Source organism: Macaca thibetana, chromosome 10 (genome assembly GCF_024542745.1).
Source record: "Macaca thibetana thibetana isolate TM-01 chromosome 10, ASM2454274v1, whole genome shotgun sequence".
Taxonomy (NCBI): Eukaryota; Metazoa; Chordata; class Mammalia; order Primates; family Cercopithecidae; genus Macaca; species Macaca thibetana.
In genome coordinates, this window is record NC_065587.1 from 72405255 (window position 1) to 72431551 (window position 26297).

At 55.1% G+C, this 26297-nt stretch overlaps 1 protein-coding gene and 1 long non-coding RNA gene across 5 annotated transcripts; one reads left to right on the forward strand and one right to left on the reverse strand.

The window, feature by feature from the left end:
• Positions 1–1114: 1114 nt before the first annotated feature.
• Positions 1115–26145, reverse strand: SIGLEC1 (sialic acid binding Ig like lectin 1). Of its 4 annotated transcripts, none has more exons than XM_050806855.1 (22): positions 25956–26145; positions 21426–21583; positions 20693–21052; positions 20085–20381; positions 17963–18229; positions 17336–17590; positions 15488–15787; positions 13376–13633; positions 11968–12303; positions 11248–11505; positions 10749–11051; positions 8824–9084; positions 8383–8694; positions 7603–7854; positions 7019–7288; positions 6678–6929; positions 6061–6360; positions 5500–5760; positions 4105–4407; positions 3751–3853; positions 3316–3388; positions 1115–2782 (listed from the first exon to the last, which is right to left on the reverse strand). In XM_050806855.1, the coding sequence occupies exons 2-22, from the start codon at positions 21472–21474 to the stop codon at positions 2723–2725; spliced, it is 5130 nt and encodes a 1709-aa protein (XP_050662812.1). In that variant the 5' UTR covers positions 21475–21583; positions 25956–26145; the 3' UTR covers positions 1115–2722. The 4 variants fall into 4 exon arrangements, with proteins under 4 accessions (XP_050662812.1, XP_050662813.1, XP_050662811.1 ...); XM_050806856.1 differs by having other exon boundaries at positions 25924–26145; XM_050806854.1 differs by lacking the exon at positions 25956–26145 and having other exon boundaries at positions 21426–24458.
• Positions 2734–5149, forward strand: LOC126964003 (uncharacterized). The gene is made up of 3 exons (XR_007729282.1): positions 2734–3031; positions 4480–4816; positions 5015–5149. It is a non-coding gene; the product is annotated as an uncharacterized LOC126964003 (long non-coding RNA).
• Positions 26146–26297: the final 152 nt, after the last annotated feature.

Here is a 26297-nt window from a genome sequence, read left to right on the forward strand (position 1 = left end):
CACCATCTGTAAACATGACTCCTCCCAAGGGGTGATGCAGAACAGGATGTCTGAGGGAGGCACTCTGATTCCAGCCCTCAGAGATGGCCAGGGTGGCACCTCGAGATGACAGACTGATGCTTGGGTGCCCCAGAAAAAATCTTGTGTATGAATGGGGGCCCCAAAGCCAAGGCTTCATCCCTGACAGCCTGGTGCATTTAGAGGGGAACTTTTTGTCCCTTGGCAAGGTGGGTGGAATTTCAGGTTCGTAGGGCAAGGGTATTTTAGCTTTAATAGATATTGTCAAACAGTTTTCCAAAGTCATTATACACACTCTGTGATTCTACTTATATAGAGTTCAAAAACAGGCAGATCAAATCTATGGTGTTTGAAGTCAAGATAGTAGTTACCCTTGTGGGGGCTGCAACTGGTACAGGGTGTAAGGGGGGACTGTGGGATGGTCTGTTTCTTGATCTGGGTGTGTTTGCTTTTGGAAAAGTCCTTGAGTTGCATTTATAATGTGTAAACTTTTCTGTATGTTACACTTCAATTAAATGTACAAAAAGTCTCAGGAGGCCTCAGACCACTGGAAGCAAACACAACAAATCCCTCTGAGAACCCTGCGATCCAAGATGGACATATGTCCCCTTGGAAGTACATGGAAGCAGAGGAAGACTCCCAAGCCGGATATTCCCAAATCCGCCAGTAGCCGCAGCTTCAGCGGCTGCTTATGATCCTCCCCTCACCCTCTCTTCCCCAGATAGCCCCCAAACATCTGGCTGCATTTGGCTTGCTCTCTCCCTGTCCCACCTCCGGATTTAGTCCATGTTCTCCACCCTCCCCATTGTCAGCAATGTAGACAAGACAAATGCTTAGTTCACATGCCCACCTGCTGCGTGCCATGCACGGGGCTGGTCATCGTGGGTGGCAAATGTGAGCAACACATGGAGCCTCAAGGAACAGAAAGGGACATAAATCACTTCAGCATAAGGTAATTTGTGATAAATGTCATGTAACTTGCAGCCCCTGGCCCCCTCCTACAGATGGTGTCTAAGAATAAACCCCACTAACTTGAGACTCCTCTGTGTTCTAGCCCAGCTGTTTGGGTTGCAAGAAAGAGACTCACTCCAGTTGTGTCATAGGATGGAGTTTTATTGGGAGGACATTCTGGACAGGCTCCCAGCAAGAGTCTGGCAATGGAGCATGAAAATGAAAGGGCCTGGAATGAGGGAGGGTGCGGCCTCTGCTACACAAAGTTCACCTGGCCCCCAACTGCCTCCCAGCCTGTTAGCTCCTGTGCCAACTCCCACTTCTCTCTCTGTTTTTCAACCCAAATCCTAGAGCACAGGGCTCTTAGCTCCTCCCACCATTTCCACCAGGCTGCAGGGGAGTCACTAGCCCACTCCAGAGTTCTCTCCTCTTGGTCCCTGATTCACAGTGGCACGTCAGTCCTTCTTGGTAACTCGTTCTCTTTAACAGCCCGACACAGGGCCTCCAGGAAAAGGACAGGAGCTCACTCAGCCATGGACAGGGCTGCATCTGGAGCAGGAACAAGGATGCTGACGACATCTGTGTCTGCCCTCCACTCTTGTAAGTGCCAGTAAGGCAGTACCCAGCCACTGGGGGTACGGGTGGGGGTGGGGGTGGGGGGGAATGAAGGCATCTCTTCTTTCAGGGGCCAAATCTGGCACAAGGATGTCTTCTTAGGCAACTCCACTGCCTGGCTCACTCTCTCCCTAGGAAAACACCAAACCTTTTTTATTTCCTCAGTCTTAGTGTGAGAGTGATCATCTCTTCCAGGAAGCCCATGACCAGAATGGCCAGGGGCACACCCAGGCCCTCAGTAGATGGGCACTGAGACAAAACATGGCCTGCTGATGGCATTCCCAACAATGTCAAAAGTCCCAGGGCTGAGCCCACAGTTGGGAGCCCTTCGGAAGTCCAATTCCAAATGGCTTCTGTACTCAAAATAAAAACTACATTTCCCAGTCTCCCTTGTAGCTTGGAGTAGCCATGTGACAATACTCCAGCCAATGGGAAGTGAGTGGAAAAGTCCTGTGTAGCTTCTGGGTTGGGTTCACCATGGGCATGGGTGTGCTTCTACCTCCACTCTTCCCTCTTCTGGCTGGAGGGCATGTGGACAGAGCAGGACAATGGTGAGCCTCACAATCAAAGGCAACATTTTAGGGATAGATAAAAGGAAGATAGAAGGATCCTGAGCCCCATCATCTTAAACCATCGTAACAGCCAGACTAGCATGGGAGAGAAAAATAAAATTCTATCATGTTGAAGCCACTGTATTTGGTCTCTTGTTAGAGCAGACTGGCTGATACTCTGCTGAATACAGAGTGCCTTGGCGAGCCTCTGAGGATGCTGTAATCCAATCAAAGTCCAGGGTGGCTTTCGAGGAGAAGGATGTGAAAGGGCAGGGCTTCCTTTGCGGGCGAAATGGAGAGAAGGGAGAAGATCCAGAGAAGAGCGAGTGAGAGAAGTGGTCATCATGATCGGCTCGGTGCTCTTTGGTGTCCTCCAGGGTCAACACCCTCCTGGGTAGACCTCTCACCACCCATTTTTGTGGGGTGGGGGGGCAAGAGGCTTGGGGCCAGGTCATTAAAAGTCAGATGTCACAGAGCTGTTTTCATAGAGGCAGGCAGGACCCAATGCTGCCTCATTCACATTCACAGGCTGGAGTCATAATAGATGCTGGCCACCTTCTCCTCTGGAGGGCAGGTAACACCACTGGTCAGCCCAGGGGTGGGGCACAGGATGAGGTCTCACATGTGGCTGCATCAGAATCAATGAGCTTCCCAAAGAGAAAACCTTGGTTACAGGAGGCCTCTGGGAGCCAGGGAAGGCTCCCAGGCCCCTAGCCTTAGGTAGGGTCCCAAGAGGATTGGTGGGAGTGTGCATGGCTGGAAGTGTGACTTGGAGCCCTGGCCCACCAGGTGAATCAGCTGCAGAAGGGACACACCACAGGGGAGGAGAAACTGACTTTCACTTCTGCCCAGGTGATGGGCAGGCTCGGGAGTGGGGAAGAGGCTTCAGATCAAAGGTGAGGGAGTCAGAACATGTGTCTTGGAAATGGAGGGGATGCTGCTAAGTCCAGGAAGTCTCCCCTAGTCCTCTAAGCCAGCCACCAGCAGACAGAGAGATTCTCTCTGCCCCAAGCAGAACAGGGCTCTCCTATCTCCTGAGGGGCTCCTGGTTCCCTGCATGCTCTCCCCAACCTCCCCTTGGTCCCAGGCACCATCCCATAAATGACAGCAGTCTCCAGATGCCAGTCGGCACTGTGGGTTAGCTGGGTATTGTATCTGCCCGCATGTGTTGAATGGATACCTGCGTGGTCTCTTTCTGAAAAGTCATCTCCACCGAATTCTCGCCCATGCTCTGCTTATAAACACGCCTCCTTCTGCAAGGCCCAGAGTAAACTCAGAGAGCCTTTCCCCTCCCCACCTGCTGCCCCCATTCCTCTCCCACTCCCCACAGGCTGGCTCCAGGCCGCCAGAGTGGTGGACAGTGGGTGCTTCCTCTGTCTTCCTCCCTAGCCCTTGCTTTAGCACAGCCAGGGCAGAGAGGAGGAAAGAAGAAAACTACAGCAAGGAGGATTCAGGGGCAATTCTAGAAGGGATTCCCAATTTGGAGGGGCAGTCTGAGAAGTAGGCAGCCTGTGAACTTGATAGGAGGTCCTAAAGGACCTGGGGGAATTGGGGGGGAAGATGAGCTGGGCTGCCTTACCCCAATCTTCTGGCCCACCCCTGGCTCCAGACCTACCTCCAGGTGTAGTAGGCCCCCAGGCCCAACAGCAGGAGCAGGAGGCCCACGAGCACTCCCAGGACCCAGAGTAGCTGCTGGAACTGGTGCAGGCGGTGCAGGGCTGGAACACAGAGGGGGACTCAGGGCAGCCACAGCTGCAGGCCCCCAGTGCTTCCTTCCAAGGGGACCCACCCAAGATGAAACCTTCTAACTTCTGCTTTATCTCTTCACACAAGGAAGCCCCTAGCAATCAGTTTAGAGTAGACAGGCAAGTTGTGCTGCAGTAGAAGGGATACAGGGAAGGAAGCCTTTGGGCCTAAGAACTGGGCTTTTGTGCGGAGTGGCCTGGGAGATGGAGCCCCCTCCCCTTACCTCTGACCCCAAAGTAGGTGGAGGTAGAGGCAGAGCCCAGAGCATTTGAGGCAGAACACACGTATTCCCCTTGGTCGCTGGGCCTCAGTGCCTCGAAGTCCACCCTCAGGGCATTGGGGGAAGCCAGGACATGGATGTGTGGCTCTGCAGGGGCACCCTGAGGCTGACTGGAGGCCACCAGTCGACTGCCAAGGTGGAGAGTCAGGCTGGCAAGGGGCTCACTGTCCACTCGACAATCCAGGATGCCCCGGAGGCCATTCTCAGGCTCCACGAAGACCATCATGGTGGGCGTCTTGGGAGGGTCTGTGAGAGGAAGGGAGTGTGGTGATTGCAGAAAATGACCACAAATTCCTCCCTCCCTGCACCCATGCACAGTGACTTTGCTGCTCCTCCCATTAAGAGGCAGAACCTATTTCCTCAGTCCTTGCATCTGTGACTCAGTTTGATCAACTGAAGAAAGAAGTGACATTGTGCAACTTCAGAGCCAAACCTCAAGAGACCTTGTAGCTTCTCTTCTGCTTGTTGGAACACAACAATGTGGGAAGCCCAGGCCAGCCTGCTGGGCACATGTGGCCCAACCGGCAGCCACGAGTGTGCAGTCATCTGAGACCACTGGACAACTGCAGCCACATGAAGTGTGAACAACAGAAGAACTCCCCAGCTGAGCCAAGCCCACAGAATTGAGCAAATAACATGGCTTTTGTTTGAAACAGTAAGTTTTGGGGTGGCTTGTTATGTAGCAATAGCTGACTGACACAGTGTAGGCTTTAGTGAAGGCTGGAGGGGAGACCAAGACTGATGAGGGTCTATTGTGTGCCAGACACTCAGCATGCTTTATTTCTTTTGGTTTTTTCTTTTTTTTTTTTTTTCTTTCTTTCTTTTTTTTTTTTTTTTTTTTTTTTTGAGACAGAGTCTCAGTCTGTCACCCAGGCTGGAGTGTGCTGTGGTGATCTTGGCTCACTGCAACTTCCACCTCCCAGGTTCAAGCGAGTCTCTTGCCTCAGCCTCCTGAATAGCTGGGATTACAGGTGTGTGCCATCATGCCGTGCTAATTTTTGTATTTTTAGTAGAGACGGAGTTTCGCCATATTGACCAGGCTAGTCTCGAACTCCTGGCCTCAAGTGATCCACCCACCTCAGCCTCTCAAAGTGCTGGGATTACAGGCATGAGCCCCCGTGCCCTTCCATTTATTTCTTATACTACTTGCAAGATGAGGTGAATGATGTATTCCCCATTTTATAAGATCACACAACCAGACAGCAGGAGAGCCAGGATTCCAACCCAGAACTCAATATCCACGAAGTCTTCACTCTTGGCAGACAGAAGAGGAGGAAGAACTGAGGTGGGCGTGTGAGGTGTGGGGAGACTAAGGCAGGGGAGGAGGTTCACACTCACAGAGCACATGGAGCATGACCGGAGTGGAGGCAGCAGCCCCAGTGGGGAGCTCAGCCAGGCAGTGGTACATCCCAGCTTGAGCACGAGCCACGTGGGTGAAGGCGAGAGTGGGCACAGGGTCCACGTGCAGCCGCTGGTCATTCCAGAACCATGCAAAGGTGGAGTTGCCCATAGGCCCAGGGCCACCCAGGAGGCGGCAGCTGAGGTTCAGGGCAGCGCCCTCAGGCACATACAGGCCAGGCTCCGCCACCACGCGCGCACCTGCGGGTGGAGGATAGATAGGTGGTTGGAGATCTGTAGGCCTCAGGGGTTGGAGCCTCTGGGTGGACCTCTGAGGGGCCGCTGCCCATTGTGGGAAGGTCTCAGTCTGACTTGGGATTGGGCTTTCCAAGGTGGAACTGTGCCCCCTCCAGTGGGAGCTGTGCCTCCTCCATCAGATTAGGCTTCTCAAGGCAGGGCTTTCTCAGACCAGACAGCCCGCTCTAGTGGGAGCTCCAGCCCCTCTCATAGACTTGGACCTGACAGCATCAGAGCCCCTCCTCCTCCCCCTCTCCCACTCACCTTCTACCTGCAACCGCCCAATGGTGCTGATTGAGCCCAGCAAGTTTTGGGCTGTGCAAACATAGGTGTCATCACCTGCGGGCACCTCTTGCACCTGCAGCCGTAGGGCATTTCGGGCCACCTGGACATGGCCTGTCCCTGATGCCAAGCTGTGGACCCCGCTGCTCGTGGCCAGCACCTTGCCATCATGAGATAGGGCCAGCTCAGCGGGTGGCTCACTGTCCACAGTGCACTGTATCACAGCCATGGATCTGGCCCTGGAGTCCCGGAAGGAGGACAGGACAGCGTCCTGAGGGGCATCTGTGGGTAGGCAGGGCACAGATGGGGGCCTTGCTTAGGCACCCTGCACTGCGTATTGCCCAGTTGCCTGGGATTGGCCAGGTTGAAGCCTCTGGACCAACGGCCACTTCCTAGAAGTGACACCTTCCCAGGAGTCCTATGGGCAGAGTACTCCAGGCAGGGCTTATAGGACTGTCTCTTTCTCCAGCACCTATGTCCTCATTCCCCAACTGCCCATTCCTGGGCCCACTGCAGTCCTGTGCCCACCCCCACCAGAGCCCAGAGCACCCTCCAGCACCCTCCTCCTGGGCAGCCCTGGCCAAAGACCCCCTGCTCACAGAGGACTTGCAGGGCAGCAGGACGGGAGCTGCGGGTGCCCTGGGCATCCTGGGCCTGGCAAGAGTAGGCGCCTGCATGAGCTCTTGTGGCCACCGGGAATGAGAGCGAGGCAGCTGGCCCCTCCTGCAGCCAACGACCATTGTGGTACCAGGCATAGAGGGTGGGTGGGCGGGCAGCAGGGTCCTCACAGGTCACTGTGATGGGGGCACCTTCAGGCACAGTAGCCTCTGGAGCCAGGATCACCCGCACACCTGTGTGAAGGAGGCCAGGATCAGCTGGGCCCAGCCAGACACCACAGTGGGTTTCCATCTCAGTGGGCTTGGCCTGGGCCCTGCCTCACCCTCCAGCCGCAGCTCCAGGGACGTGTTGGCCTGGCCCAGAGGGCTGCGGGCAGAGCAGCTATAGAAACCCTCGTCACTGGGCTGTGGCTCCCGCAGCTCCAGGCGCAGAGTGTTGGGGATAGAGGCTGCTGTCGAGGAGGCCAAGAGGCGACCGGCGTGGCTGAGGGCCAGTTGGGCAGGCGGGCGGCTGTCCACAGTGCACAGTACCAGGACCATCTGCCCACCACGGCTCTCCAGGAGGTAAGTCAGGCGCAGGTTGCGGGGCGCGTCTGCAGGGCATGAGAGGCTTACAAGGAGTCACAGGCGGCAGCCTGCAGGAGGCCAGTTTGCAGGTGGCATTCAAACTCAGGAGGGCCCTGGCTCCCCACCCCAATGGCTCCCAACCACCCAATCTGAGGCACTGCTCCTCTGCCCAGACAGGACTCACCCCAGTGCCCCCTACTCTAATGCTCCTTGCCCAGTTCTCCACTAGCTACTGGGTACTAAGTTCCCCACTGGACACCTGTGGGGTTCTGGCCATGCCCTGATCCCTGTGGGCTGCTGTCACTCCTGCCAGCCCCACCCTGCATCCAGCCAGACTCACAGAGGACGTCCAAGGTGATAGGTCTGGAGAGGCGGGGTGCCTGACCAGGGGGGCCCACACCACAGCGGTAGGAGGTGGCATCCCTGACTGTGACGTTGGGCAGGGGGATGGAGCGGCCATCCAGGCGCTGCTGCCCATCCTGGTACCATGTGTAGGTGAGCTGGGCCGGGTGAGTGGTCCACACAAGGCAGGTCAGGTTCACCAGCTGCCCCTCCCGCACAGTGGTCCCGGGCCACACCTGCACATTCACAGCTGGGGAGAGGGAGAGCACAGGACACCAGCGACGGTCTCGAGGCTGTGTATAGCAAGCCACCTGCCTCCATGTGGGTGAGCTGCCCTTACTGCTGGGGAGCCCCTTGGCCTCTGGGAGCCCCAGGTGGCCCACCTATAAATGGGGCTCAGAGGTCGAGCTTGGGAATAGCCTACTGGCTCCTGAGTGGTCCCCAGTGGAGTTCCGCAGAGTCCTGGAAGGCCCTGAGCCCCTCCCTGACCATGGCTGGGGGCAAATGGGGAGACCGCAGACCTCCCCTCCCCTGCTGCACTTTCTCCTGAAATTCCCTCTTTAGTTCTATCCACTGGGCATGCATGTAAAATTTGGTGTTTAAAAAAGGTTCTCCCATGAAACTCAAGTCTGGAGTCCACCACTATTAGGAAGGGTGGGAATGAGGATTATTCCTACGCCTCCAGGCTTCTAGAACCCTGTCCCACCTCCTCTCCTCTTTTAAAGAAGACACACACACACACACACACACACACACACACACACACACACACACAGACCTTGAGCATCGAAGTCAGCTGAGGCCGAGGCCTGGCCCAGGGTGTTGGAGGCCTCACAGGTGTAGACACCCTCATCCTCCAGCATCGCCCCATGGATCTCCAGACGCAGTGTGTTGGGGGCCACAGCCGCCTGCAACCTGGGAGAGCTGCTTTCAGGTCCCCCCACACCTTGTAGGGTGGAGGCCACAAGGCGGTCCCCATGGAGCAGCCGCAGCTGGGCCGGAGGGTCACTGTCGACACGGCACAGGAGGAGGCCCAGTCGCCCAGGGCCTGTGTCCATCAGGGTAGTGAGTGTGACCTGGCGTGGGGCATCTACACAGGGTGGGGAGTGGTCAGGACCCAGTCAGGGGGTCCCTCATCCAGGGCCCTGTCACGTGACAGAGCCCAGGACCAGGGGACTGCATTCCTTCCCCAACACATGGACGGGATAAAAGTCCTTACAGGACACGTGGAGGCTGACGGGTGCAGCTAGGCTCGTGGTGGCTGAGCCTGGGGCCTGGGCTTGGCAATGATAGGCCCCAGCTTGTGTCAAAGTTATGGCTGCAAAGCGGAGAGTGGCCGAGGTCGACTCCTGGAGGGGCTGGCCATCCCGATACCAACGATATGAGGTACCCTCCGGGACTCCTGTGGGTACCTGGCAGCTCAGGACCACAGCCTGGCCCTCTTGGAGCTCAGGTGATGGTGACACCTGGACCCAGGCTCCTGCAGGGGAAAACCAAGAGCAGGTGAGGGCTCTCCACCCACATCTCCCACAGTCTGGGACCATGTGCGTGTCCACCTAGGACTACACAACCCAACTCCATGAGTTGGAGCCGCAGCCCCCTTCCAGACCACCGCCAGGGCCCACTCAGCCCCATGCCTTGCCCCTCCTGCTCCCCACTCTCCTGCACAGGTTCCATGCTGGCATTTACCTCCCACCACCTGGTGGGATGGTTTTACTGTGTCAGTCATATCTCGCCTACCAAAGCGTAAGCCTCATGGGCACTGGACTTGTGTGACCTGTGACCCCAGTTCCAGGCACCGTGCCTGCATGTGTTAGCTCCTGACAAATGTTGGTTCAACCCATAAAGCACTGAAAAGGGAGGGATTTAGATCATCCTAGGGCCATTGTCCTAACTAGGAGCTGGACTCAGCATGGGTGACCGAGGGCTTGGAAGGGAATGTTAGCAGCTATGTGATCTTGAGCGCCCTCAACAGGCCGGACCTGCATCCAGACTCCAGGCCACAAGAGCACAGGAACTGGGGACCAGGCAAAGGGCAGCTCCTCGGTGGCCCCTGGGTCTGAAGCAGGAGAACCCCAGGATGCAGGGAGTGAGATGGAGGGACAGCTGGAATGCTAAGCAAGAGCACAGACCACGCCTGAGACCACAGCCAGCAGGGTCATGCAACTGGGGAAAAGCTCCTAAAACTCGAACTTTCAATTTCTCCCTGCAAAATAGGTATGCTAAGTAAGAAAAGATACACAGAACCAAGGCTCAAAGTAAATGTCCCAAAATTGGTGCTGTCGGTCACCGTGGTGGAAGAAGCATGTGTGTTCCTTTGACCTTTGCATTATGGGTATTATCTTTCCTTTGTCCTGGTTTATTTGTTTAGGGAGAATTTTGTTTTGTTTTTGTTTTTGTTTTAAGACGGAGTCTTACTCTATCATCCAGGCCAGAGTGAAGTGCAATTTCAGCTCACTGCAACCTCCATCTCCCAGGTTCAAATGATTCTCCTGCCTCAGCCTCCCGAGTAACTGGGATGACAAATGCCCACCACCACACCTGGCTAATTTTTGTAATTTTAGTACTGTGTTGGCCAGGCTGGTCTTGAACTCCTGACCTCAAGTGATCCACCTGCCTCAGCCTCCCAAAGTGCTGGGATTACAGGCGTGAAACATGGTACCCAGCCTGAGGGAGGATTTTTATAGAGACTATATATACATATATATACACACACACACACGTGTATATGTGTATATAAATAAATATGAATATATTATGCATAAGAATACACATAATGTATATTTGTGTGTGTATATATCATACATAAACATATATGCATAATATAAATATATATATTTATGAGAATGTTTACTATGTAACAAAATTTTATGATCACAAGGTAAGTTATTTCAGAAAGAGCTCCCACCAAGCAAGCCACCTTGTGAATTGCCACTGCCTCCTAGTGGCTGCTGCAGTTATTACAGGTGAAAATATCTAGCTGGAGGCGAAGGGAGGCCTTCTGCTGGCTGGCTGGAAACTGCCCTTACCAGGACTGAAAAAGACACATTTCTGCATGAAATTCACAAGACCCAGCCCAAAGTCTGACCAGAGTAGCCCCCAGGGCATCAGAGTCTACCATATCTTCAGAAGACTGACACTCACCTCGGACCTGGAAGAAGAGTGAGGTGTTGGCTGATCCAAGAACATTTGTGGCCTCACAGCGGTAGCTGCCAGAGTCCCCAAGGCCCAATTCTCGGACCTCTAACTTCAGGGAGTTGGCCTCAGCCTTAGCCTGGAGCCGACCACGGAATGGGACCTGGGGACCCAGGCTAGTGGCCAGGAGGTGCTCCCCATGGAACAGGGCCAGCCGGGCCAGGGGGCGGCTGTCCACAGTGCAGACAAACACAGCCATGTGGCCCTGGCCAATGTCTAGGAGGGCTGACAGCTTTGGAGGGTCCGGGGGATCTGCAGGAACAGAGTGAGCTGAGGCCATGCAGCCTAGCTCACCACATTACAACTGCCACATTATGTCCCCCACCTCCTGCCACACACACAGCCTAAGCCACACTCTTTCCTCCCCAAACCCCAGCCCAACCCCTGGTTCTCCCCAGACCACCCCTCCACCCTCCAAGTCCCCAGGCTGCCCATGCTAGTCACCCACAGAGTACACTCAGGAGCACAGGAGTGGAGAGTTGGGCACCAGCCTCGGTGAGGATGCGGCAGGCGTAAAGGGCAGCATCAGTTCTGGCCACGGGCAGCAGTGTCACAGTCTCCAGGGGACCCTGGGCCCACAGCACCCCATTTCGGAACCAGGAGAAGTTGGCAGGGCTGCTGGCAGCTTCCCGGCTCACATTGCAAGTCAGGTTGGCTTCTGTGCCCTCCTGAAGCGTGTGTGATGGTGCAATGACCAGGACAGTGGCTGGAGAGCAGGCAGCACAGGCTCACTGACCACCCCCTGCCCCCAGGAGTCAGGGGTCCAGCCACTCGTCTGGAAGGAATAGGAAGGAGGCCCCCTGGGGTGCCCACAGGGTTGGGGAGAAAAGCAAGCCAGTTCACAGGGCAGCCTGGGAGAACTGGGCCCTGGGGACTGTGCGGGCTCTGGGCAGAGAGGGTTGCAGTATGGGGAAGGAGGACAAGGCAGCCCAACTATCCCAGCTGGGGAGTCCTTCCTCAGAGACCAGCTGTGTACTGTGTCGCCTGTCCCTGGCCTGAACAGAGATCATGGGAAGGAGCAGCTCTGCTCTTCCTGAATGTGGAGGAGGGCAGCGAGGGGCCCCCACAGCTGCACACAGTGGTTTTGCCTGATTAGATCCTCCCGGGAGCAGAACAGTCCAGAACTCCAGCCCCTGTCCCCAGGCCGCCCATTCCCTGCCCAACTCACCCTGGCCATTGAAGGTGGCTGAGGCGGAGGCGTTGCCCAGGGCATTGCTGGCCTCACAGAGGTACAAGCCCTCCTCCTCCAGCAAAGGGTTGTGAATCTCCACGCGCAGCAAGTTGGGGGCTTTGGTGACCTTCATGCGTGGGGAACAGCCCCCACAGGTGCTGCAGCCACCCCCTGACGGCAGGGAAGTGGCCACAACATGGTCCTTGTGGAGCAGCTGCAGCCTGGCGGGGGGGTCGCTGTCCACACGGCACAAAAGGAGGCCTTGCCGTCCAGCCCCGGCCCCAGCGGCATCGAGGTCCAGCCTGGTGGTGAACGTTGGTTGGCGAGGGGGGTCTGCAGGGAGGAAGAACATGGGCACTCATCCCACGGTCGCTGCCAGGGCCCCACAAGCCTGACTAGGCTCCCAGAATACAATGGACAAAGGCAGATCCCTAGGGCTGCCCCAAACAGCTGTGCAGACTGTGCACTGCACAAGGGCAGCCAGACCAGGGTGGGTGGAACTCAGCTCATGCTCCTCAAGCTAGGCTGGGCCCTGATGCTGACTGAGTCTTCCCAGAAGGAGCACCATTTTCTAGCTCAAACAAAGGTGACCGTATGGGCTGACTGCCACCTTGCGTAAGTGCCATCTGCTGCTGAGCAGGGTGTCCACCTAGCAGTCCCTGGGGGTCGTGCCCTCTGCTCCCACCCTGCACCCAATGCCTTACCACGAGCCTCCCCTCAAGGTCTGCCCTGCAGCTTATCTCTGATCTCCAAGCCAGATCCTGTGATACTAGCAAATGCATAGAATGGCCTCTTCCTGAAGGCTTCCGGAGACAGGTGGCCAAAAGAGAGCCATCAGCCGCGGCCCCCATGTGATCTCACTCAGACACCAGAAAACCTTGCAGAGGCGACTGCCCTCTGACAGTTCTGGGACGTCCGGCACATGGGCGTGTCAGGGGAAGCCTCTGGAATCAGGCCCTTAGTCTCATATGGAGCCTCCCCTCTTGGCGGATGCAGAGGGGCCATCTGTCCCTGTGCTGAGGGGCTTTGCCTTGGTGCCTATGGGAGCCCAGTGTAACCTGTGGGGCATGTGCACAAATAGAGGAGTGTGGTGTCCCAGGGCTCACCCATGAGGACAGAGCATGGATGTGGTGTCCATGCTTAGCTTGAGGCTGGGACAGAGGAGCCCACAGGGCTGGGATTGGAGGGTAAAGACGTGGAGAGGTAGAGAAGGCCCCAGCCTCATTTCCTAAACTTCAGCCCCAGGTAGAGAGGCCCATCATGGCCAGGCCTGTGACCCAGGCCTCCTGATGTAAACCCTGGGGCGGGGCAGGGCAGGACAGGGTTGGGGGGCCTGTTGGAGGAGGAGGAGGTGGGGTGGTTGGTGGGTCCCGGCAGGAGGCTGCAGCAGGTGGTGGCTGCTCACAGAGTACAGTGAGGATGGCTGGCGAAGAGGGGCCACTGGCACTGTGGCCGTCCCGGGCCCAGCAATGGTATGAGCCAGCGTCAGTGCTGGAGGCCGCGGGGAGCAGGAGGCTGCTGCTGGGCCCCTCGTGAAGCAGGGCTCCATTCAGGTACCAGGAGAAGCGCGCATCAGGCGTGGGGCTCAGGCCGCTTCTGCAGCTCAGTGTCACTGCCTGTCCTTCCACCACCTCGGCTGCCGGGCTGATGAGGAGACGGGCGGCTGCAGGGAGAGGAAGAGGCTGGGAAGGGTCCTGCGTCTCCACCCCCCCATGCTGCCCTATACAAAAAGCCCTCCAGGGTTCTCCTTTCCCCCACACTAGTGTAGGTAGCTCTGGGCTTTGTGGTGGATCAGGAGGGTTTGCCCTGGAATGCCAAATCAGATCTATTGGTAGTAGCTGGCTGCAGCGTGGTTGAAGATTCAGAGCCAGAGCCCAGGCTTATGTCCAACACCTGGCTTGACTGGACATGGTAGCTCATGCCTGTAATCTTAGCACTTTGGGAGACTGAGGCAGAAGGATCATTTGAGGCCAGGAGTTCCAGACCAGCCTGGGCAACATAGTGAGACTCCATTTCAAACAATTTTTTTTTTTTTGAGAAGTCTCGCACTGTCTCCCAGGCTGGAATTTTGTGGTATGATCCTGGTTCATTGCAACCTCTGCCTCCTGGGTTCAAGTAAGTGATTCTCCTGCCTCAGCCTCCCAAGTAGCTAGGATTACAGGAGTGCCACCACACTCAGTTAATGTTATACGTTTAGTAGAGACAGGGTTTCACCATGTTAGCCAGGCTGATCTGGAACTCCTGACCTCTGGTGATCCACCCGCCTCAGCCTCCCAAAGTGCTGGGATTACAGGTGTGAGCCACTGTGGCCAGCTTTTTTTTTTTTTTTTTTTTTTTTTTGAGACGGAGTCTTGCTCTGTCACCCAGGCTGGAGTTCTGCAGTGTGATCTCAGCTCACTACAACCACTGCCTCCCAGGTTCAAGCAATTCTCCTGCCTCAGCCTCCCTAGTAGCTGGGACCACAGGTGCATGCCACCACACCTGGCTAATTTTTGTGCTTTTAGTAGAGACGGGGTTTTACCATGTTGGCCAGGCTGATCTTGAGCTCCTGACCTCGGGTGATCCGCCTGCCTCGGCCTCCCAAAGTGCTGGGATTACAGGCATGAGCCACCGTGCCTGGTCACAATTTTTTTTTTTTTTAATTAGCTGGGTGTGGTGACATGGGCCTGTGGTCTCAGCTACTTGGGAGGCTGAGATGGGAGGATGGCTTGAGCCCAGGAGTTTGAGGCTGCAGTGAGCCATGAACATACCATTGCCTAGGCAACAGAGAAACACCCTATCTCAAAAAACAAAAACAAAAATCTGGCTTGATCAATTAGCTACCATGGCCTCAGGAGGAGGGAAGGACAGCGCACATACCGAAAGCTGGAAGACCCTACTTTTCTTTTCTTTTTTTTTTTTTTGAGATAGTCTCACTCGTGTCGCCCAAGCTGGAGTGCAGTGGCGTAATCTTGGCTCACTGCAACCTCCGCCTCCCAGGTTCAAGCGATTCTCCTGCCTCAGCCTCCCAGGTAGCTGGGACTACAGGCACTCGCCACCATGCCCAGCTAATTTTTGTATTTTTAGTAGAGATGGGGTTTCACCATGTTGGCCAGGATGGTCTCGATCTCTTGACCTCGTGATCCACCCACCTTGGCCTCCCAAAGCGCTGGGATAGGTGTGAGCCACCGCGCCCAGCCAGAAAACCCTATTTTTCTATCTGACTTCCCACATCTGACTGCTAGCATAGAGCCTGCTCCCAAAGTTTCATAATTAAAAAATAATGAATGCTTCTGAGGGACTCTCCACGTTTAGAGTCAGTGTATACGCAAAGGAATGATGCGACCTGTTGTGTTTCCCTTTTTGCCTTGATTTTCAGGAAGCTCTGAGGTTGGGTCACTGCACAGCCCCTTTCATGTAACCTAGCCAGCTAGCTCAGTCCTGCAGTTGAGTCCACTAGGCTTCTAGAAGGAACGGGCTGGAGCAGGCTCCTCCTCAGGCTCCCTCCACTCTCCCTGGCTGCCAGTGCCCGTCTTACCATTGGCATGGAAGTCCAGGGTGGAGGTTGCATTTCCAAGGGAGTTGGTGGCTGAGCACTTGTACTCCCCACTGTCAGCTTCCTCCAGGTCTCGGATCTCCAGGCGCAGGGAGTTGGGACCAGAGGTACCACTGAAGCGTGGGCTGTGATCACAGTCCCCGGAGGTGGAGGCCAGGATATGACCCCTGTGTGACAGCACCAGTGTGGCCAGGGGCTCACTGACCACAGAGCAGTGAAGGATGCCCACAAGTCCCGCCTGGGTCTCCAGGAAGGCTGTCAGGACTGGGGTGAGAGGCGGGTCTGTGTGGAGAAGAGAGGCGGGTCTGTCACCCTCATTCCCTGGATACCCCGATACAACCGGTGACCTCTGCACCCCTTTGTCCTACAATGCCATGGGAGAAGGGGGTGATCCCAAAGCGCCTGAGCACCTGCTGAGCACACTTTTGTCCTTGGCTGGGCTGGGCACATCACTCTGCTGTCCCAGGCAGTGCTCAAGGCCACCCTGCAAGTGGGGATAGGAGCCCCACTTCAAAGATGAGAAAACTAATAGAGAGATCTGGTGAGGGACAGCACCTTAGCCAGGTGAGCATCATCAGCAATGGGACAAGCTGCCAGGGAGTGCTTCCTGACAGGGCAGAGCAGCATGTCCGTCCGCAGCCTCCCGCCAGAGGGCATGGTCTCAGGCCATTCAAGTCAGGCAAATGTGGAGTGAGGGACCCCCTCAGAACAGCAGGCCTGAACTCTGCAAGTTTCAGTGTCAAGAACGACAAGGAAAGACTGAGGAACAGTCCCAGACTAATAGAGAATGAAGAGACACAACGACCCAATGCAGTGAGTGAACTGTGATTATATTCTGGACCAGAAAAAGGATGGCTACAAAAGACAGTATTAGGTCCATTGGTAAAATGACTATAGCTTAGATAATAGTCTTCTATCAGCTGGGTGTAGTGGCTCACACCTGTAATCCCAGTACTTTGGGAGGCCGAGGCAGGTGGATCACCTGAGGTCAGGAGTTCAAGACCATCCTGGCCAACATGGTGAAACTCTGTCTCTACAAAAACACAAAAATTAGCCAGGCAGGATGGTGGGTGACTGTAATCCCAGCTACTTGGGAGGCTGAGGCAGGAGGAGAATCGCTTGAGCCACAGAGGTGGAGGTTGCAGTGAGAAAGATCGCACCATTGCACTCCAGCCTGGGCAACAGAGCGAGACTCCATCTCAAAAAAAAAAAAGTCTTCCATCAATGCTAAATTTCCTGATCATGATCATTACATTGTGGTTATGTAAGAGAATGATCTTAGGAATTTAGCAGTAAAGAGCATCATGTCTGCAGCCACAGGAATATAAATATGTAGGTAGATACATAGATAGATAACATATTCATATGTATATATAGCGAGTGTGCATATATGTATATGTGCCCATGTCCACGTAGACTGGATGTGCATACACACAAGTACCCATATATGTACACATGTATATATGCAAGTCTATAGCCATACATTTATATATATGTATGTACGTGTGTGTGTCTGTGTAGACAGCGAGAAAGATAAAGCAAATGTGCCAAAATGTTAATAAATGGGAAATCTAGGTTAAAGGTATATAATCATTCTTGGTCTTTCTCTGCAACTTTTCATAAGTTTAAACTTCCAAATAAAAAGTTTTTATAAAATAGGAGGGAGGTCAAAACCTTGCCCAGGTGTGCAGAGCTGGGACGTGAGCTCAAGGCCACCTCCAGGTAAGTGGCCTTGAAGTTCCCATGCCCAGGACCTCAACCCTTCCTTGGGGCTCCACTGTCTGGCCCTGCTCTGACTGTGTCCAGTGCCACCCCACCCTGGCCACTTACGGTTGACTAGCACGCCGACAGGGCCCGAGCGCTCACTGCCATGGGCGTTCTGCACCTCACAGAAGTAGAAGCCAGTATCAGCCCTAGTGACGGAATGCAGCCGGAGGATATGGGAGTGGGCGTCCTCCAGCGGGACATGGTTCTTGTACCAGCTGTAGTGGAGATCACTGGGCGCCTCGTTGGGTGTGTTGCAGACTAGCGTCACTGTCTGGTTCTCCAGGATGGGACCTGCTGGGCTCACCTGGACCTCAGCCACTGCAAGGGCAGCACAGGGAGTGATGGGGGATCCTAGCCGACTTCCAGCCCCAGCCCCACATAGTCCCCAGGTCTCAGCCAATCAGCTTCAATCTCTGCACATCCTACACCACCCGCCTGCCACTACAGTGGAGCCTCCCAGAGTGCTCTGCATCTGTTCGTCTGGCTCACCAGGACCCCCTGACATCCCACCCTTCGTGGGGGTATTGTCACCTGTCTCATGGTAAGGCAAGGCTGGGACTCCACACATGCATCCAGGAAGCACCGGGTTATGCCAGTTGCTGGCTCTGCCCTGCCCTGTCGCCTCTCTGTCCCTGAGGCCTAAGCCCCTTCCTATTCTCTGGCCAATACACAATCTTCCCAAGAACTCACTGAAGATGTGGAGGCTGATGGGGGGTGAGACCAAAGAGCCCACACCATTCTCAGCTTGGCAGGTGTAGACGCCAGCATCACTCCATGCTGCCTGGGGCAGGTGCAGCACACCAGTCTTGGTTTGGAGGTGCACCCCATCCTTGAGCCACTTAATGGAACTGACTGCAGGGTAGCTGCTGTTCACCTGGCAGGTGAGTGTGACCGGCTCACCTGGAAGGATGTTTCTCCCCGAGGGGCTGAGGAGGATCTTCACACCCTTGGGGGCATCTGAAAGGCACAGTGGGGGGTATCAGGTAAGGTGCTTGGGGAGGCAGGGGATGGCACACTTCTTCTTGTCCCCCTTTCAAAGCTCTGTCCTAAGGAAGTATGCCCAGATAAAACAGCAGTCCCCTTCAGTCCCCACCCAGGGCATGCTCTGTCCGCCCATGTCCATCCCTTTCCTGCCCCCTGCGCCTGACGCATTCCTATGCCATTGAGAGCTGATCATGTGATGCTTGGCCCAGCGTCCAGCCTACCCCACCAGCTGTAGTCTTCTGCTTCCCAATGCTGTCCATTGCCCCTCCTCTATTTGAGGCGAGCTCCACACACAGGGCCATGCGTACCTCGCTGCTAGCTTTAGTGGCCTGTGGAAGCTATTGGTAAGGGACCAACCACCTAGTGGGAGGGGGCCAAAGGCAGCATCAAACGAGCTCTGAAAATAGTTACCCAGTTTGTCAGGAGACCAACAATGCAAAGAAACTGCATTTCCTGAAATCTTGTTCCAAAGCCTCTCTCTGTGTATTCAAGTGTTTTATTCTTATTTTTTTAGAAACAGGGTCTGGCTCAGTCACCCAAGCTGGAGTGCAGAGGCACAATCATAACTCACTGCAGCCTGAAACTCCTGGGCTCAAGTGGTCCTCCTGCCTCAGGCTCCCAAGGAGCTGGGACTACAGGTGCAAACCACCACATCTGGCTAATTTTTGTTTTTTAATTTTTTGTAGAGACAGGGTCTCACTATGTTGCCCAGGCTGGTCTCGAACTCCTTGCCTCAAGCCATTCTCCCACCTTGGCCTCCCAAAGCACTGGGGTTATAGGTGTGAGCCACTGTATCCGGTCTCAAGTGTTTAATATGTGCCAGACACTCTTCCAAATACCTTACCTGGGTCATCTCCTTTATTTGCTTTTTGTTGTTGTTGTTGTTTTGAGACATAGTCTTGCTCTGTCACCCAGGCTGGAGGGCAGTGGCATAATCACGACTCAATGCAACTCCGCCTCCTGGGTTCAAGCAATCCTCCTGCCTCAGCCTCCCTAGTAACTGGGATGACAGGCACGCGCCACCACACCTGGCTAATTTTTATATTTTTAGTAGAGACGGGGTTTCACTATGTTGGCCAAGCTGGTCTTGAACCCCTGGCCTCAAGTGATCCACCTGCCTCGGCCTCCCAAAGTGATGGGATTACAGGCGTGAGCCACCGCGCCCAGCCCATCTCCTTTAATTTTTATCATAAACCTATGAGACAGGAACCATCTATTGTTATCTTCACCATAGACATGAGAAAACAGAGGCTCTGGGAGGCAAGGAACTTGCCTGAAGTTTTCACAGCTAGGGGGTGGGTGGAGCCAGCAGCCAGATGCCTGTGAGCAGCGATTGTCCTAGAATAGGCTGCCCCATTTGAGATGGAAGATGCATAACCAATGGAAACCCGGGCTTTCTCCCCACTGACTCATAGCGGTGCCTGCGTGACACCCTGGTCCCCATGGTCATGAGCAGGCTTAAGGCAGGAAAGGGATAAACCCCATCTGCGCAGCATCTTCCAGCACGGGGGAAATCCCAGGATGCTTGCTGCCAACCCTGAAGCTGCGTGGGAGCTCCTGTTCCCCAACCCTTTGTGTCTCCCTTTCTCTGCCCAACCTGGCCTCAAGGACAAGCCCCTTCGAAGCAGCAGGAGGTGGAAGGGAACCATTTAACGAAGCCCTCGGGGCTCAGCAGTGTTTCTCCACTTGCCCTACCCTGGAGGCCCAGGTGCAGCCTGCTTTTGTGTCAGGAGCAAAGGTTCCGTTTCTGTGGGCTGGAGAGGGGCTGGGTTTTGTCAGCGAGCCACAGATGTGGTCAGCCACAAGGGTGTGTCCCCGGACAACTCACACTTCACTTGGAGGTGAATCTCGCTGTGGGCCCTGTGACTGGCCACGGAGAGCTGGCAGCGCAGGATCCGGCCGTGGTCCTGCCAGGACATGGCCATGTGGAGGGTCTCCAGCTGGCTGACGCCGGTGGGCTCAAACTTCTGGCTGCTGAAGGTGACAGAGCGAGCAGGGTCCTGGCCTTGCCATTGCAGTCTGACCTGCTCCTGCAGGCATGCGTAGGGGGTGGAGCAGTTGAAGTCCACCTCTGTGCCCTCGAGAAGCTCCACCGGGGAGGCGATGGTGGGAACCCTGGGCTCCTCTGAGGACACAGACAGCAGTGCTCAGGACCCCCTTTCACCACCCCTGAGATCCCTTGCCCTGGAAACCCCAGTTGAGGAGAGAGCCCTGGGGAGGGGGCTTTTAGGGGAAGGAAAGGAAAGGTGCTTTCTACTCCAGCCCCACTTGGGTGAAAACAAGGGAGAACCAGGCCTGGGCCTACGCCGGGACTGGAACGGAGGCTGAGACTGGCTGGGGTTAGAGTCAGCACAAGGGCTGGGGCTGAGAGCCAAGGGGTCCAGAAGCAGCTTGGGAATTCCTCCCGGGGAGCAGCCAGGCCACCCCACTTATCACCTGTCACTGTGACCAAGGTGCCTTTCACATCTGACCAGCGGTTGCCCTCACTGATCTCGAAGCGGAAGTTGTAGGAGCCAGAGTCCTCGGGCTGTAGGTCCTTCAGCAGCAGGTTGCACACTTTGTGCTCAGGGTTCCCCACGAACTCGGCGCGGCCGCGGAAGTGGGCCTCCACCAGCTTGGGGTCCGCTGAGTGGCTTGCCACCTGCCGCCGGCCCGAGTAGTCGTAATACCAGATGGTCGTGATGCCATCAGGCACCTCCACGTCGGCAGGGAAGCTGAAGATGCAGGGGATAAGCAGGCAAGACCCCTTCACACCCTGCACATCCTGGGGACTGGAGACGCCCCATGAGGCCTGGCCTGGGGGAAGAATGGCAGGGGGACAGAGAGGAGGGTGTTACAGGCCTCAGGGTGCCACAGAGCCCAGAGAACTGCCCCAGGGAAGGTGCTCCAGATGGGCTCCCAAACTCTGCCCTACCCCAAGAAATGCACACTTAGAGCAGCCCTTCTCAGTGCCCCTGGGGTCAGTCCACTGCCCGAGGCTGCTCAGAGGTTTGGTAGGGTGGCTCCAAGACAGATCATAGCTTCCTGCCCAGCTCCCGGCCACTGCCCTACTGGACCCTCCCTTGACCTCAGCAACCAAACCTGTAACCCAGGCATAGTCTAATCAGCCAAGGGCTGGACTTACGAAGGCTGGGCCCTGGAAGACAGGCACTAGGCCTGCAAAGCTTACCTGGTGGGAAGAATGAGGCCAGTAGGAGAAGCTCGGGCAAGAAGCCCATAGCAGGTTCTTGTGTTGTTCCTGTTGCCTAAGAGGGTGGTGCGCACCGCACTGGCTGGGCACACAGGGGCCTCCAGGGACACCTCTGGGCACTTCAGCCCCAGCACCTGCTGGGAGTCCAAGCCTGTGTCCCCACCTCCTCTGCTGGCCAGCCCAACAAGAGAGTAGGGCTCTTAAGGACCTCTGGGTCAGCCACCAGCAGAGAGCCAGGAGGCCACGTTCCCAGCTCAGGCTGTGCCCAGGAATGCCCTCACTTGGTGGCCTGCCTCAGAAAAGCCTGTGTGTCCTTTGGCCCTACCCCAAGTTCTGCTTTCCCAGCCCCTCAAGGATACCACCCTAAGGCAGATGAACAGCTGTTTCTCCCTCTTCCCCACTTCCCTGCCCCCTCCCTACCACCCAAACCAACAGGAACTGGAGCTCAGAGATGCCCAGTGACTCACTCCAAGACACCCAGCCAGAAAGATGGTTTCTTCCTGAGGCTTGTCTCCTACCACCTGCCTTACTAACTATAGGCCATAATGGGGCTTTACTGAACTTGCCAAAGTGCTGCCTTTAATAGTCACTCCCCTGCTCAAAAACCTTCTGTGGCTCCCCATTGCCTGTGAGATGTGAAAGGTCCTCATTTCCTGCCCCCAGCTCTGTCCCCATTCCCTGCTCTCCACAGACCCATTCTGGGGGCAGTTCTGTCTGCTCACAGGCTTCCTAGCTGCCCAGCTCTATCTCCACCACAAATAATCTTTGCCTACTGAAACCTTAATCAACCTTCAAGGTGCAGCATGAATTTGACTTCCAGCTGGAACTTCTCCTTTGAGGTTCCTGTAGCTACCCCAGAGCTATCTCTGTCCTTGCCTTGTTTTTTATAGCTTGTGAGAGCCCATTTCTCAGGACCTAGAACTGAAGATATGTGCCACCAGGCATTGAGCAAACCCCTTAGTGACTAAGAGAGGGGTGAGGTCTTTAGGGGTTCAGAGTTGAGGTTCAGAGTTGGAGTGGGGAGGTGCAGGGCAAGTCTAGGTTTGACAGGTAGTGTGAGAGCCCTGTGGAACACATACCCCACAAACATGAGCTCAATGTGTGCTGAGTGTACCATATCCGAAAAGGCAGGCCCTCAACCATGGAGTGCCCCTGGTCAGGGAGTGTCTAAGGGGTACCACAGACCTGAGTCCAAAAGGAAGAGATGCCAGAAACATGTATAAGTAAAACTATAAAACTCTCAGAAGAAAACATAGGTGAAAATCTTCATGACCTTGGATTAGGCAATGCTTTCTTAAGTATGAAATTAAAAGCACAGAAAAAAAAATAGGTAAGTTGGACTTCATCAAAATTTAAAACTTGGCCAGACACAGTGGCTCATGCCTGTGAACCCAACACTTTAGGAGGCTGTTCACAAACACACAAAGCAACACAGAAAATAATAAATATTGGTGAGGATGTGGAGAAATTAAAATTATTGTGTATTGCTGGTAGGAATATAAAATGGTTCAATCACTGGGGAAAACAATTTGGTCATTCCTCAAAAAGTCAACATAGAATCACCATATGATCCAGTAATTCCACTCCTAGGTATATACCCAAAAGTACTGAAAACAGGGACTCTAACAGAGTACACCAATGTTCACGGCAGCACTATTCCACTAAAAGGTGGAAACAGGTCAAATGTCCATCAATGAATGGATGTGGATAAACAAACTGTGGTATGTACATACAATGGAATATCAATTGGCCATAAGAAGGAATGAATTCTAACATATGTGAACCTTAAAAACATTATGCTCAGTGAAATCAGCCATATACAAAAGGGCAAATATTGTAGGGTTCCAATTACATGAAATATCTAGACTACGTACATTCAGAGACTGAAAGTAGGATAGAGGTAACCAGGGGCTGCGGGGAGGGGGAGTTAATGTTTAATGATGGCTGAGTCTCTCAGATAATGAAAAAGTTCAGGAAATAGACAGTGGTGATGGTTACACAATATTGCAAACGTACTTAATGTCATGGGTTGTACACTTAAAGACAGTTAAAACAGTAAATTTTATATTATGTATATTTCACCACATACACACCCATGTTGCCAACTTTGCAATCCTCCCTGGTCCTAAATGCTGACTTGGCCAAGTGAACGGGGAGGCTGGAAGTGAGGACAGGAAACTCATGACCTCCCAGCCCCCAGCCTATCTGCCTCAGGGGCTGGGCTCAGCAGATTCCTATGACTACCAGGGGGCACACCTGGGAAGGGGCTGAGCCGAGGCCCAGGGCTGGTCAGGCTGACCAGGCGGGACTTAGCGCACTGCAGAAGGCAGAAGGTGCCCCGGCAGGGAGCACAGTACAGGTCGGGATTGGGACAGGAAGGACACCTCTCCCCAGGGGACCCAGCCCTCTCGTGGGCTGCTGGAGTGGACCGGTCTGGCCATTTGTGGAGGCCCAGGGGCTCATCTCCAGTTCTCTGGGAAGCCCTAGGCCTCCTCCCCTTCTGGGAAGATGCCCCCCCAGCCTCCACACCTGGTTCTTGGCCACTGGAGAATAGTGTAGCTGGGGCCCTGGGGCCTGGACACCTCCCCGTGAAGAAAAGCAGCCTGCTGGGCATACTGGGGGTCAGATGTGTCCCTGGCCACAAGGGATGTCAGGGTCAGCTCTACTATGGCCAGGGCAGCTATCTTGTCCAAGCTCCCCTGTTCCTCCCATTTGGGGTCCCGAAGAGTACAACGTGAACCTGATGGAAGAATGGTGGGGTTCTGGACACAGCCATCCTGGAACAGGGCGCAGGGGAGGACCCTTTCCAGGACTACTACAATCACATCATGTAGAGGCCACCTATGCTTAGCCCGGTTCCAACCCCAAAGGGGCCAGCCCCACCAGAGTCCAGCCTATTGGTTCAGCCTGTTCCACCACAAAGACCAGCTTCAGCCCAGATAACTGTTCTGGAAAGAGAAAGAGCAGGGACAGCCCAGAAAGGAGACCTCTGTCCCTGTTTGAAAGCCTGGAGTTGAGGGGACAGTGCGCACCCCGCGCCTCCCCCTGCCCCCCTCCCCCTGCCCTCTGCCCCCTGGCCCCTGCCCAACAAGTTGGGTTGTGGCTGTGGCCTAGTGAGTACCCAGCGTCCCCTGGTGGTTGAGGCGGGATTGCAGGTCCCGGGGAAGGGAGCGGCATGCTAGGAACAGGGAGCAAGTGGCTCTGCAGCCCTGAACCATCTTGGGTGACTCTTTTGGAAATCATTGTCCCCCAGACAGAAGTTCCTGAGGTTCATCCTTGAGTCTCCAAGTCTTGGGTGCTCTGAAGACAGGATTCTAAATCCTCACTCCTAGTATTGGTATATGTTGAATCGGCGTGCCTTGGGCTGGCCTGGTACACAGTGGGCACTCACGTTTGCTGCCTGTTTGAGACCAAGCGCCTCAGGAGGTCTTGGAGGGTGGGCTGGGGCCCCAGGTTCCTGACCTCTGATTCCAGAGGCCAAGTTCAGCTGGGGAAGAAAGGGCAGAGGCAGTTTCCCTTTGGACAGCTTGGCCCTGGCGTAGGATTCAGTTTCTGTTTCCTGACACCAAGGTTTCTCCCCAACTTCCCCATTGGGCTAGAGAAAGAAGGACACAGGGTGACAAGGCCAGCTGGAGGTTGCTGGCCCACAGATAGGGAGTCAGGGTACAGATGGGTAATTCCTGGAGCAGATTACGGTCAAAATAGTGGAAATCCCCAATCACAGGCCAAATGTTAATTATCAGAGCCATAGAATCCATAATGAATGCCTATTGGCTTTGACATGGGCAGTAGAAATTTCACACTTCATTCCTTAATCTGGCTCTAAATACTTCTGGCTGGAGTGCCCACTCTCCGAACTGTGCTGGACAGCACCAGAAGCCCTCCTGTAGACCGACAAAGTGGTGATGGATGAAGTGGAATGGGGCTGGGGTTAGAGTAAGGAGAGATTATCATTGGGCTGGGCTGGGGCTGAGGTCAGGGTGATGGTCAGGTTGGAATTTTGGAAGCAAATTAAGGCTGGGATTGGGGTGGACATTGAGGTTGAGTGATGGGTGGGGGTAAGGGTGAAGGTTGGAGTTGGTTACAGGTGATGGTTAAGATACGGTGGAGGCTGGATTGAGATGAGGATGATAGAGTCGGAGTTGCGGTTAGGGTTGGGATGATGGATGGTTGGAATTGGATGGATGAGTAAATGGTTGTGGTTGGGTGCAAGTGAGGGGAGGGTGAGGTAAGGTTGGAATAGGGGCTGGGGCTGGGGCTAAGGCAGGGTCAGCGGAGGATGATGGTCTGGGATTGGGATGCAGGTTGGAAGGATTTGGGGTGGTGGAAGGGTTTCAGTTGAGTCTAGCTTTGATTAGTGCCTTGGGCTTGGGTTGGTTTGGGGTCCACAACTCACACCCAGATGGACTCCCCCCACCCCTGCCCCTACCCCACTCAGACAGTTTCAGCCCAGCCCCGCTCCTAATGCTCCACTCACCCTCCGGGCCCAGGGACCAGGGACAGCGGTACCTGCTCCACAGGAGGAAGTGGCTGCGGGGGTGCTAGACCTGCGGAGAGGAGAACAGGAAGGCCGGGCAGAAGCTCCTGGTGCAGCTGGCTCCCCAGGGCTCTGCCGGCTCAAGAGAGAAGGATCCCGTCTCGGGGGCTGCTTCCTCTTTCCCAAAGCCTTAGCTCTACTGTCCAGCCCGGAGGCTGGTCAGGGAGGCATCTGCAGGCCTTGCGCAATGCCAAAACGGGAAAGACCTCCATAGGGGAAGGCCCTCGGCAAGGCCAGGGACTTAGGGACTCCAGCAAGCAGAAGTGGGACTGCTGCGACGCTGGAGCCTCCCCAGGCAAAGTGAGAAATGGGGT

Bases quoted from the DNA above. Each gene is read 5' to 3' on its own strand.
- SIGLEC1 (XM_050806855.1), bottom strand. From the start codon at position 21,474: ATGGGCTTCTTGCCCGAGCTTCTCCTACTGGCCTCATTCTTCCCACCA. The intron at 18,230-20,084 runs GTGAGTTGTCCG...TGTGCCTTTCAG, and splicing joins GATTCACCTCCAAGTGAAGT to ATGCCCCCAAGGGTGTGAAG. The intron at 9,085-10,748 runs GTGAGTGTCAGT...TTTCCCCTGCAG, and splicing joins ACTCTTCTTCCAGGTCCGAG to GAGCCTGGGTCCAGGTGTCA.